The sequence below is a fragment of the Myotis nattereri genome, assembly GCF_964212035.1.
Source record: "Myotis nattereri genome assembly, chromosome: 8".
NCBI classification, from domain to species: Eukaryota; Metazoa; Chordata; class Mammalia; order Chiroptera; family Vespertilionidae; genus Myotis; species Myotis nattereri.
The window spans coordinates 51,919,479-51,932,237 of record NC_138083.1 but is presented as its reverse complement, the minus strand read 5'-3'; the positions used below and the strand labels follow the sequence as shown (position 1 = coordinate 51,932,237).

The window sequence follows — 12,759 nt, the reverse complement described above, 5'->3', positions numbered from 1 at the left end:
CCAGGCCCCGCGCTGACGCTGGACGGTCCCCGCCTCCAAACCCCCCGCCCCGGCCAGACAGTAACTTACCTGTTTGCCGACAGGATCGCTCCTGCTGCCCCTACGACTGACTCCTCCGGCTCACCGTCTTCCCTCTGGGAGGAAGGGGCGGGACATCCTGCCTTTCCGTTGAGCGACTTCCGGCGGCTCCCTGGACAACTCCGTCGTGAGCCGACCGCCGGACGCTACAGCCAAAATACAGGATCTCGGGACCGGTTTAGTAAAACCCACTCCAAGTACCCTTTTTCTTTGCCTCGAATGGCCAACGGGTCCGTGTGCCGTCTTGTTTTCGGTACATCATCGCTTGCCGGAAGTCGCTCGGAGATGAAGCCGGAAGTCCCACCTCTCCCCTAGAGAAAACGGAAAGCCGAGGGCGTCAGTCTAAAGGAGAGACCGTGGTCCGGGTGGGAAGCTGGCGGTGTCGGCCGGGGTGGGCAACCTGGGACTTAGAAGGTCCGCGAGCGGGTTCCTCCCGGGCGACTCTGCCTCCGCGTCCCCTCCCCTCTCCAACGCCCTCGCCGCCCGCCTTGAGAAACCCCGAGGGTGACGCGGAGAAGCCGACGCCCCGGGAGCTGCGAAGGCCTGCGGGGCCTTGACCCGGCCGGAGGGGTGCCGCTGCCGAGGCCCTCATGTAGAGGACCCAGCAATTTCTGCTGGGCCAGGCGCGTGCGCCCCTCCAGATTAAGAGAAAAAGCTCTCCCGAGACTCAGATTGGAGTCCTCGCAGTCACAGGCCGAAGGGAGGCAGGAGCCGAATTCCGAGGCAAAGGAGTTCAGTGTGGTGGTTCAGTTGGGCAATAAGAACCGAAAACGCCCCTGCGTGGACTGTTTGTGAACGTTAACGGCACAAGGATTGGCCGAAGAAAGACACTGTGCGCCCCAGTCACAGCCCCTCTGCCCCTTGTGCAGGAGCATCTAGGGCTTGGAGTCTAGAACCTCAGGACCCAGGAAGGAAGACCAAGTGCAAGGACAGCAGCACCTTATCTAGAGACGGGCAGCGGTATCCCACCTGGGGTTAGATGGTGACGAATCCTAACTTCTCTTGCAGACGGGGGCACCTGTTAATCAGAATTGTATTTAGGAAGATAAAGAGAGTAGGCTTTGAAATAATCCCCTTATAGTAATAATGATAGGCTTCCTACCCACATCATCTCTCACGGCCAATTTCAGCTCAGTGCTATTTAAATCAGACTAATTAGGATAGAGCCGTGATTCAACTGGTGTGTGGCAAGAATTTTTAAAACATGCAATACCGGACTAGTCAGGGGCACTGACCTCTTTTCCCTTAGATTCTCAAATTAAAAAATGGGGACAGCCAACAGGCGCCCAGCACACTGAGGTCCGGGGAGCGGCAGGCACACGCAGGACTGGTGTGAATGAATCAGAATTATATGTATGTTTTTTGTCCCTGTGCTGCAGAACTTTAGTCATTAGTTTATGTGTGCCATGAGATGAAAAAGGTAAGTCGCTGGGATAAAGAGCTTCTTGTAGACCTTATCTGAATCCTCAATAGAATCCAAATGAATGCTCAAGCCTTCCAGGGCAGGGAAGGGCTGTTTAGAAGCATCAACCTTCCCAAGATCACACAGCTAGTAAAAGTAGGACTTGGCTCTAAACTCCGCAGTCAGACTTCCCCACTCTACCATACTGACTCAGTAATTGTCCATTAAAATTATAGAACCTTGGAAAACAGGTTTCTCAGAACAGGTGATCAGCTTGTCAATGTTATATCTGTTTCGTTAATGTTTACTGGATGCCTATTGAATGAAAGATAATTAAAACTAAATTTGGTCATCAGAGTTCCCTAGAAATGTACTTGAAAATGTAGTGCTTATAAATAAAATGTTTACCATCTGTTTCAACAGTGTTAGTCTTGTATGACAAGGTGATAAACATCAATATGATAAACTTCTTCATATGGAGAACATAGCACAGTTCTCCATATGAATTGGGCATTCTGTTGGTCTTCAGGTGCTGAATCTTGCAACCTTTCTCACCTTAGGGATGTAGTTAACAGTTCATCTTCTTTGAGCAGTGAAGTAGAATCTGAGTTGATTTTTCAGTTCCATTATGCATTATTTTGCAGAGACAGGACCGTTTACATCATAATATCACCTTAAGGAAGTCAATTTAACCTTTTCCTCATGTGTAAGATGAGTTATTTAGGGTAAAGTTCCCTTTGAAATTCTATTAATAGAAAAGGCTCTAAAATTTCTAAATCATACTAGTAGGGTATAATAATATTACTCTTATAAAGGACTTTGTTAGATAATACTAATAGTGATGATGGCTATTGTTTATTAAGCATCTACTATATTCATGCAGGGCTCTAGAAAAACCCAGGAATATAGAAAAATTTTGATATGGTTTTTGTGTGTCTCATCAGGAAAGTTTATATATATATATAAAAGAAGATCCAGGTGTATTAATTTATATAATCATTATAAAATTTATATACTATAATTATTTTTATTATATTGTATTTGTATTTATATTTATATTACATGTAAATGTTTGTAAAACCTTGGGGCTTTTTAAAAAATTATTTCTCCCCACACTTTTATGTAGCCACAGGACAAGAATTTTTAATTTGTGTTTGTAGTATTGCTATAAAGCAAGAGTAAACCAACACTTCTCTTTTGTTTAGCATTTGAAGGGATGGAGGCCCCAGGGAGAGGAGGCCAAGCAACTTTTCTGGACTGAGATGGCAGCCCAGGCAAATGTAGGATGTTTATGTGAAACTCATGGAGCCCTTGTGGCTTGACCGAGGTTCCACTCCTTCCATTGACTGGACAGAGCTGTTGGTCCCCCTCCCAATGTTGGAGCTCCCAATCCACCACTTTTTTCTGAAATGCAGCTTCCCATCCATTGTGTTTCAACTTGCTTTCTGCATTGACTAATGTTTTCTAATATTGCAGACACGTTTTCTTAAAGCACTATTTATCCTTGCACCTGTACCTGATGCCTCCTCCCCCCCCCAACCCCACCCCCCCAATCATCTTAGACTGCTCCAAGTGAGGAGAATTTTATCTGGGTGATACAAATAATGTTCTACATTATAGTTTTACATGCAATAATCTGTCTTCATAATGTTTCCACAGCACTCCTCAATCAGAGTTGGAGCTATTCCCAAGGGTTGGGGTGGGACCACCTTTAAGTTGAGGATTATCCTCAAATCCATCTGCCACAGGATAAGAAGGTCTAGGTTATAGTTCTTTCTTTGCCACAAATTAACCTAAAATAATTGGAGTTTTGACATTCAGTTATTGTCAATTCAAGTGTGTGGATTTGCCTGGCCGTCATGGCTCTGGTGGGGTGTCGACCTATGAACCAGGAGGTCACGGTTTGATTCCTGTTCAGGGCACATGTCCGGGTTGCAGGCTCCATCCCCAGTAGGGGGCGTGCAGGAGGCAGCTGATCAATGATTCTCATCAATGTTTCTATCTCTCCCTCTCCCATCCTCTCTAAAATAAATAAGAAAATATTTTTTTTAAGTGTGTAGATTTATCGGAGTGTGCTAAGTTTGTATTACACCCTCTCCATGCTGCCTTTTCTGCAGTGGCCCTGCCCATCAACAACTCCAGCGATAGAGAAGTGGCCAATGAGTAGATATTACTTATATTTGACCAGAGGAACCTAATGGAATATTAAAGAAAGATAACAACAAGCACACATAATTGGTGGAAGAGATGGTTAAACCATTTAAATTTTCATATTTATTCTAATACTTCTGCCATAAAAAATTAGTTACTTGAGTATAATGAAGAACACAAATTTCCCAATTGCTTTCTGCCTTCCTCATATTTAGTTTTAAACTGCTGGTCTTGCCCTAGCTCGTTTGGTTCAGTGGATAGAGCATCGGCCTTCAGACTGAAGGGTCCTGGGCTCAATTCCAGTCAAGGGCACATGCCTGGGTTGTGGGCCCGTTAGGGGGCATGCAGGAGGCAGCCAATGAATGATTCTCTCTCATCATTGAGGTTTCTATCTCTCCCTCTCCCTTTGTCTCTGAAATCAATAAAAAATATATTTTTTAAAAACTTCTGGTCTTTAATTAAAGTAAATATAAATGGAACTGTCACTACTATTCACTAACCAGAGAGCCAACTCAGTTCTGTTATAATAGTACCATCTCTCCAACCACCCAATGTCCTCATTTCCAGTTGGGAGTTTCCATTGGTCTGATTAAGGACTAGTTTTCTGATTTTAAGGGTGGAATTCAGAGCAAGGATTCCTCTGGATGAGTCATGTCTGACATGAATAGTGCACAGACACCTGGTGAAGGCCTAGGCCTCTCAGTGAGACAACCTGGGTCAGGACTCCAGCTAAGCCAGCACTGTTGGGACCCTTCCACTCACATTAGTCAAAAAAAAAGGTCTGTTATTGTCTGTCAGGTTTTCTTTTACTTGCATCAAGAAGCAACATAAATGATACAGAAGGATTATTACCAAATCTATCATAGTAGCAGTCTAAGAAAGTATAAAGGAAAAATTCAGAGCAACTTTTCAAACTTCATAAGTAAAATATGTATACACTATCATATATGAGGAAATAAAGCAATAGATTTACATCATTTTCTAGGTATATGTCATTTTTCGTATTAGATAATGAATAGTAAACATTTTTACAGTAGTAGGTTGGAAAATTAAAAGGAGAATGTACAAAAGAAGATATACCAACTTCCATAAATGACAGGCATTATGCTAAAACCTTAAATGCAATATCTGTTATTACCTCTCTAAATAGGGATATTATTTTCATTTTACAGGTATGGAAAACAAAGCTCAAAGAGATGTCATGTTCTCTGGTTCTGTCCATATTGGGTAAAGTTGGTGACTGTTTCCCCCTTCAATGTCCCAAATTCACACATAGACTACTCCTACCAATCTGGTCCTGTGGCTAGGATGCAGTCCCAGTAAAGAGGTTCCTTAAGAGGAGGGAGAGAGCTGTCCCTATTTTTTTTCTCTTGAATGCCAATAAAATATACATATTACACATCTTGATATTATACACAGTGCATTGAAGGTGTCTTTTATTTTTCATTCTTTTTTTTTCCTCTCAGACCTGCAGATTGGATCATTTCTGCTTATCTACACTAATAAAAGAGAAAAATGGTAATTGGCGTATGACGATACCCTTTTCATTGGCTAATCAGGGCTATATGCAAATTAACTGCCAACTATGATTGGCAGTTAACTGCCAACTAAGATTGGCAGTTAACTGCCAACAAGATGGCGGCTAATTTGCATATGTAGGCACAATGCAGGGAGGCAAAAGGAAAAGCAGGAAGAAGCCCCCTGCCACTAACAGTGATCTGAAACCCAGGGGGGAGCTAAGAGCTGGGGGGCAGGGCAAAGGCGGCCCCAGGGCCGCCTTTGCCCTGCCCCCCAGCCATGATCGGAGAATCAGGCGCCTTTGCCGCCCTGGCCAGTGATGGCAGGAAGTAGGGGTGGAGCCAGCGATGGGAGCTAGACACGGTCGAAGCTGGCAGTCCCGGGAGCTAGGGGTCCCTTGCCTGGGCCTAAAGCGAAGCCCACGATCGCGGCGCCCCCCGCTGCAGCTGCGGGTTCCCGCTGCCTGGGCCGGACGCCTAGGCCAGAGGCGTTAGGCCTGGGCAGGGGCGGAGCCTGCAACCGAGGGGAGCTGGGGGTCCCCTGCCCAGGCCTGACACCTCTGCCGGAGGCCTCAGGCCTGGTCAAGGGGCTGATCCGGTGATTGGTGATCGGAGGATGATGAGGGTCAACTCCTCTGGCCGAGGCCTCAGGCCTGGGTGGGGGGCGGAGCCGGGGATTGGGGGGATATGATGGTCCCCTTGCCCAGGCCTGAAGCCTGGGTCAGAGGCGTCAGGCTTGGGGGAGCAAGCGATCAGAGGGAGATGGGGGTCCCCTGCCCAGGCATGATTCCTGGGCCAGAGGCCTCAGGCCTGGGCGGGGGCCAGAGCCAGTGATCGGGGGGAGATGGGGGTCCCCTGTCCAAGCCTTACACCTCTGGCGGAGGCGTCAGGCCTGAGCAAGGGGCCGATCAGGTGATCAGAGGGTGATGGGGGTCTACGCCTCTGGCCGAGGCATCAGGCCTGGGCAAGGGGCAGAGCCAGCAATCGGAGGGGTCTGGGGGTCCCCTGCCCAGGCCTGATGCCTGGGCCAGAGGCATCAGGCCTGGGCTGGGGGCAGAACCAGTGATGGGGGGAAATAAGGGTCCCCTGCCCAGGCCTGACGCCTCTGTCAGAGGCGTCAGGCCTGGGCAAGGGGCCGATCCTGCGATTGGAGGGTGATGGGGGTCAACGCCTGAGGGCTCCCAGTATGTGAGAGGGGGCAGGCTGGGCTGAGGGACACTACACACACACACACACACACACACACACACAGTGCACGAATTTCGTGCACCGGGCCCCTAGTCTAATATGTTCCCTGATTCTCTGTCATCTCTAAACATCTATTCAAAGCAGCTAGTGGTTTTTTCCTTATTTCTCTGTGATTAAGCTATGTTGATTTTCTCTTGATTATGAATCATGTTTTCCTCTTTCTTAAATGTCTAGTAATTTTGATTTGTATCCTAGACATCTGAGTAATCGGTAGAGATTCTGAATTCAGTTATGTTCCTCCGAAGAGGCTGATGGTTGTTACTGTTCTAACAGTTATTTGGGCTGTATTCATCCTCCCTCAGCCTTAGCTTGGAGGCTTTCATCTGCTTCACACAACCATAGTTTAGAAGTCATCCAGAGATTTAGGCAGAATATGCAGAATTTGGTGTTTTCCCCTCTGGGACTCTCCTTTTTAGAACTCTCCCCCCCACCCCCACCCCCCCGCCTCACTTTGTGCTGATATAATAGGCCAGAGCTCTGCCTTCTGGTTCTTCAAATGGGGTTTTAAACAAAGTTAGGTAACCTCCTTTATTTGATTATAATTACATAAAATTTGAAATAAAACATTGAGGTCATTTGGGGTGAATAATTTTTGATGACTAACTTACTTTAATAGTGTCCTTTGAAGCTCTAATTTCCTTTAAATTAGCATTTTCTGTCATTACATTCAAATGCCCACCTACAATAACAGTGATGGTATGCTATGAACACTTAACCACCCACACTAGAATTTTAAATATAAGTTCTTTTTAAATGTCTTTTGGTGAATTTTAGTGTGGGAGGTGCAATGATTTAAAACTTCATATTTTCTGTTATACTCAAAGGCATAATTTATCTGACATCTTTTCTCATTCTGAATAAGAAATTACACTAGAACAGTGATTTTAAGTATAATTTTTCCACATAATGACAGTTTTTTTCTTCAAACTACCCAAATTTAAAAAGCTCAGAAGCATTTATTTACTTACCATAACTGTTAAGAAATTATAGTCATTACACCTACCATCCATTCTCTTTCACATCATGCTGAAAAAAATTTTAAAAGAAAAGAAACATCACTTTGCTGCAGAAAACCTCCGGTATTTCTGCCTTTGTCTTTCATCAATTGACTGAACTTTGGGATAGCTGAGGAAAGTATAGAATGTACTCAGCCCAGCCCCTGCCTCCCAGGACTTGCTTCCTAGAGAGGAAAGTTCTTTTCAAGACAGTGAGGAGGAAGGTTATCTTTCTTACGTGTTAAGTGCTCTACAAAATAAAAGGTAGATGTTACCGTGTTGGTCAGTGGGAGAACAGAAGGAAAATGTACAAGTGTTAGATCTTGGTTTATATTTTATTAGAGGTCCGGTGCATGGAAATTCGTGCACTGGGTGGGGGAGGAGGTCCCTCAGCCCAGCTTGCACCCTCTCGCAGTCCGGGACCCCTTGGGGGATGTCCGACTGATGACTTAGGCCCACTCCTTGGGGGATCAGGCCTAAGCTGGCAGTTAGACATCTCTCTGGCAGCCCAGGAGGCCTCAGGGGATGTCCACCTGCTGGCTTAGTCAGACATCCTTAGCACTGCTGTGGAGGCAGGAGAAGCTCCCGCCATTGCTGCTCTACTGGCCAGTCATGAGCCAGCTTCTGGCTGAGCGGCGCTCCCCTGGTGGTCAGTGCATGTCATAGCAATTGATAGTTCCTGGGAGTTCTGCTGTTAGGGTCAATTTGCTTATTACCCTTTTATTATATAGGCTTGCTTGTTGCCCTGGTAGGGTAGCTCAGTTGGTTAGACCAGTGTTCGGCAAACTGCGGCTCGCAAGCCACATGCAGCTCTTTGGCCCCTTGAGTATAGCTCTTCCACAAAATACCGACTTCTGCGCATGGGCCACAAAGTTTCAATCGCACTGTACCTGCACGCCTGCATGTGGTATTTTGTGGAAGAGCCACACTCAAGGGGCCAAAGAGCTGCATGTGGCTCGCAGCCGCAGTTTGCCCGACCACTGGGTTAGACCATCATCCTGATACACCAAGGTTGTGGCTTGATCTCCAGTCAGGGCACATTCAAGAGTTAAGGAATGAATGCATAAATAAGTGGAACAACAAATCCATGTTTCTTTCTCTCTCCCCCCCCTTCCCCATACCTCTTCTTCCCTTCCTCTGTCCCTCTAAAAATACATAAGTAAATAAATAATGTAAATTTTATTGCTCATCATATAAGGCAGTGGTATGGTATTACAGACAGATAACATAACTATGCTAGATCTAACCATAGTTACATTATCACAGAAACAAATATATAATCAAGATCTCAAATCATTAATTAGTTAGCTATTACATGTTCAATTAATATTCAAACTTGAATTAAAAAGTAACATTAAAAAATGATAGCTAGATGACATTGAATACATTTAAAAGTAAGTATTTAAAAGAGCATAGTATTTAAAAGTTATTTGGCCCTATCATAAAATGGAGTTGGTTTGGGTACTTGTTTTTTAAGTGAAAGTAGCTATCAGTAGAAGTGAAAAGCCAAATAGATAGCATTTTTTTTCTTTCTTCACCTGCTTTTTTAGTCCACTTCTAAGATGTTTGTTGAGCACAAATTATAGGCCAGACACTGTGCATACTCAGCACAACATCTCAGCTCAGCTGGCTGTCACCCTGCAGGAACCACAGGTCAGTATTGCCCTACCTTCTGATTGCACGAGAGAAACCATTTGTTTGAAACCTGCCAATTCTGAAATGCTGGCATTGAATTCAGAAGCAATTTGGACATTGTGAAGACCACGTGAGACTCAGTGAGGAGCCTTCTGGGCTCTCATGTTGCTGGTTTGTGGCCTCTGAACTAAGGCATGACCCCTATGAAGACACAGATGATGCCTGGGAGGGTACACATGAGCTGTTATCACCTCAGCATGACTTGTTTTATGTACTTTTCCCAGGATTAGCTGCTCCCAAGACAGTTTCAGCAAGGAACATGTGAGGTGAAGAGTGTAAAGATAGAAGTCCAGACCTAGCCGGTTTGGTTCAGTGGATTGATCATCAGCTCATGGACTAAAGAGTCACCTATTCAATTCTGGCCCCGAGCACATAACCTTGGTTTCAAGCTCAATCCCTGGCCAGCCCCTACTTGATGCAGGAGGCAACCAATTGATGTGTCTCTCTCACAGCGATGTTTCTTTCTCTCTGTCTCACTCTCTTCCACTCTCTCTATATTAAAAAAAATCAATGGAAAAATATCCTCAATTAACAACAACAACAAAAATATAGAAGTTCAGGCGGGACAGCAGGCAGGGACACCCCAAAAATTGCAACTGTAGAATCAAAAGGATGATTTTAGCAAGAAATAAGGAGAAGCTACTGTATGCAGTGCACTTTTCCGGGCCTTGAAGTACAGAGATCGGTTGGAAATGGAATCTGATGTTAGGTAAGAAGCTTAAAGTTTGCTTAAATGATGGGAGACACGGCAGCATGTAGATGGGTCACACAAGTGTGGAGATCTTCATCTATTATGTAAATGTTTCCTGAAGACCCATGACACGTCTGGAATTTTGGAGAGTCCACAATAGACAGAACCTAAGGGTTTACGGTCTGGCGGGGGGGGGAGGGGGGCGGGGGGGGGGGCTGGCTGTTTCTTCATTTTACAAATATGTACTTACATACAATGATAACGAACGGCACAACAGAACTACAGAGATTATGACGGTGAATATGGACACCTAACTCACTGGGGGAATCAGAAAAGGCTTCTCTGAAAAAGTACAACTAAGCCAAGATCTGAAGAACAGCATGGAGTCCAGGGTGGTGGGGGATGAGCCAGACCAAGAGGGGAGCTCATGTACCAGGGACCGGAGGAGGTAGCAGAAGGCTCTTGGGCAGGTGAGGGCCCAAGTAGTGAGGCAGATTAAGGCCAGCAGAGAAAGCGGAGGACAGAGTGGGCCACTCTGTAGACCCTGTTGTGATAGGGGCTTCACCCTAGGACCCGCTGGCCACTCTAGGGTTTTAAGCAAGCGGGAAGGACACACAGGCTGTGTGACAGGTACATTGGTGACGTTTGCCAGGTAAGCAGAGATTAGGTAGTGGCTTTTGCAATAACCCACCAAAGTTAGAGGATTTGGCTCACAGGATCTTGGAGGTGACAGTGCAGATAGAAGGAAGTGGTGGCTTTTGGTCTTGATATTGAATTGGATTTGAAAGACGAAAGTGTCCAAGAAGACTCGGGATTCTCACAGTCCATTTACCACAGCAGGGAACCTCAGAGGGTAAACAGGTCTGGGAGGATGGATGAAAGTTTGCATTTTGGAAGAGTTGAGTTCTTGATATGAAATACACAGGAGGACCTGGGTCTGGTTCTCAGGAGAGGGGGCTGGGCTGGGTGTCCCTGGCTTCTGGCTGACACAGAGGCCTGGGGAGGGGTGACCTGGGATGAGCTATGGAGTGAGAAGAGGCCCAGAGCAGGTCCTCTGTGTGTGTTTTCCACTGCCCTCCTCAGGCGGTAAGTAGGCAATGTGAGCTACTGAGCAGTGCACACACACACAGGTTTCCCAGCCAGTACACTTTATGACTAAAACAGAAAGCTAAAAACATCCCCAGTCCCAGTGTTTCACATCTGAAATGGCTGGTCATGGGGCCAGTGATCCACTTACTCTGACTCCGGTCACAGAAATGGGACCCACTTAGGCTTCAGCCTGTGTGTTGGGAGGGACACACACAAAGGGTCCACTTGTCTGATGGAGAGAACATCAAGTCCTGGCAGTTGAGTGTTGGCAGGTGTTTCATATTCTTCGATATTAAGTTTGGTTTGTGCTTGCTGGATTATGTTGAATCTTGTGACATTTGGGATTTTGTGGGACCTACCTGACATACTTGGCAGAGTTCCCAAGAACTAATTGTACTAGAGGTCTATGATGCTAATTTTATTTTTTAAAGGGTGTTCAGATAAGTCAACTTACCAAAGCAGGTTGTAAAACATATTGTCACTACTTCTGAGCAATGTAACATCAGTTTTACCAAGTCACTGAATAATAAGATATATTCTTTGATCTTCACTCCTGCTGAACCTGAGACCTGCAGTGTCTTGGTTAATTATTCAGCTGCCACCAGGTGAGAATGGAGGCAGACGAACAAAGTCACTGACATTTCAAGGACCCACAAAGAGATGGAATGCCTTATGCTTTGGTTTTATTTTGGATCACAAGAGAAACGTTTTTAATAAACCCTTAAATTCTTCTCCATTAATGTGATCTAGATAATGAATTCATAAAGATTGAATTGATTTGTTTACATACTCAGCCTTAGAAAAATTACATTCTTGTTTGTTTGTGTACACCATCAAATCCAATCAAGCAAACAAGATGGTTAACTGAAATGATTAATAGATGCACACTAGCTGATGGCTTTAAATATAGAGTGTGTTACTGATGTCAGGGTTGATTAGTTCTCTATCTATCACTGATGCTATTAAAAGCTTTGAGCAATTTAGATGTAGTCATTGAGTAAAATTCCAATGGGCTGAGTGAACTTCTATCAGGATTGATTCTACTGTAGCAAATTTACATATGCACAGACGTTGGAGAGACTGAGTGGGCCTTTCCTGATGGGGAGAAAAAAAGAGCAGAAATCAGGTGGTTTGTTGGTATCCATCACAACAAAGGTAAAGGGGCTTGGGATAAAGAAGTACTCATCTTCACACAAGAAATCCCAAGTGACATGAGGCTATGCATATTTATCATTTTTATTTCAGAACTTTTCAAAGCAAGAAAAATAAATGAAGGGGAAGCAAGAGGTTAACATAGTATCATGCTCTAGTAACTCCTCTAAAAATGAACCCATAGGGAAATCATGGTAGTCAGTGGTGGAGACCACGGTTTTTATTAAGATAAAAGGAAGATGTGGTACAAGCAAGGGTGGGGTGAGTACTGATAGTCACTGCATGGAATGATTATGTGTCATGAGTACTTCCGGCCCTAGAAAGCAAGCTAGAGTGACTACGTCAATCATTGTGAGGGGAGGTCCAGTCCTGGGATACTGCAGCTGAACTTGGGGAGATCAGGTTGGTGAAGGAAGCTGTGACTTTAGAAAGGCTTGCTATGGGACATTAGACCATTCCCAATGTCTATACTTATTGGTCCAGATGTCTAAAGATATTTTAAGTGGGAGGGAAAACATTACTTTCTGGACTGAAATTCTCTGGATATTGAGATTCCTTTCCTGTCCAGGGTGTTAGCAGGTCAGATCTGAGCTGGAAGGTTCCTGCCATTATTCATGCAGCTGAGCCACCTCTAGGAAAAAGGCAGCAAACAATTTGGATCCTTCTATGTAGTTCCACCTAATGAGAGAAGTAAGAGAAACACTGTTATTTCCATTCAAATGATGGAGGAAAACTAGTCTA

At 45.0% G+C, this 12,759-nt stretch overlaps 2 protein-coding genes across 3 annotated transcripts in view; both read right to left on the bottom strand.

Annotated features, from left to right (window-relative positions):
• The window catches only part of ZNF407 (zinc finger protein 407), a 400,972-nt gene extending 400,850 nt beyond the window's left edge, over positions 1-122 (bottom strand). Inside the window, exon 1 of the mRNA XM_081097576.1 lies at positions 70-122. The gene's annotated coding sequence lies outside the window, so the exon portion shown is untranslated. The remainder of the gene's footprint in view (positions 1-69) is intronic.
• An 11,945-nt stretch (positions 123-12,067) lies between these two features.
• The window catches only part of CNDP1 (carnosine dipeptidase 1), a 28,533-nt gene continuing 27,841 nt past the window's right edge, over positions 12,068-12,759 (bottom strand). For both annotated transcript variants that reach the window (XM_081098022.1, XM_081098023.1), the window contains exon 12: positions 12,068-12,696. In XM_081098022.1, the coding sequence (XP_080954148.1) occupies positions 12,627-12,696 (70 nt within the window). In that variant the 3' untranslated portion in view covers positions 12,068-12,626. The remainder of the gene's footprint in view (positions 12,697-12,759) is intronic.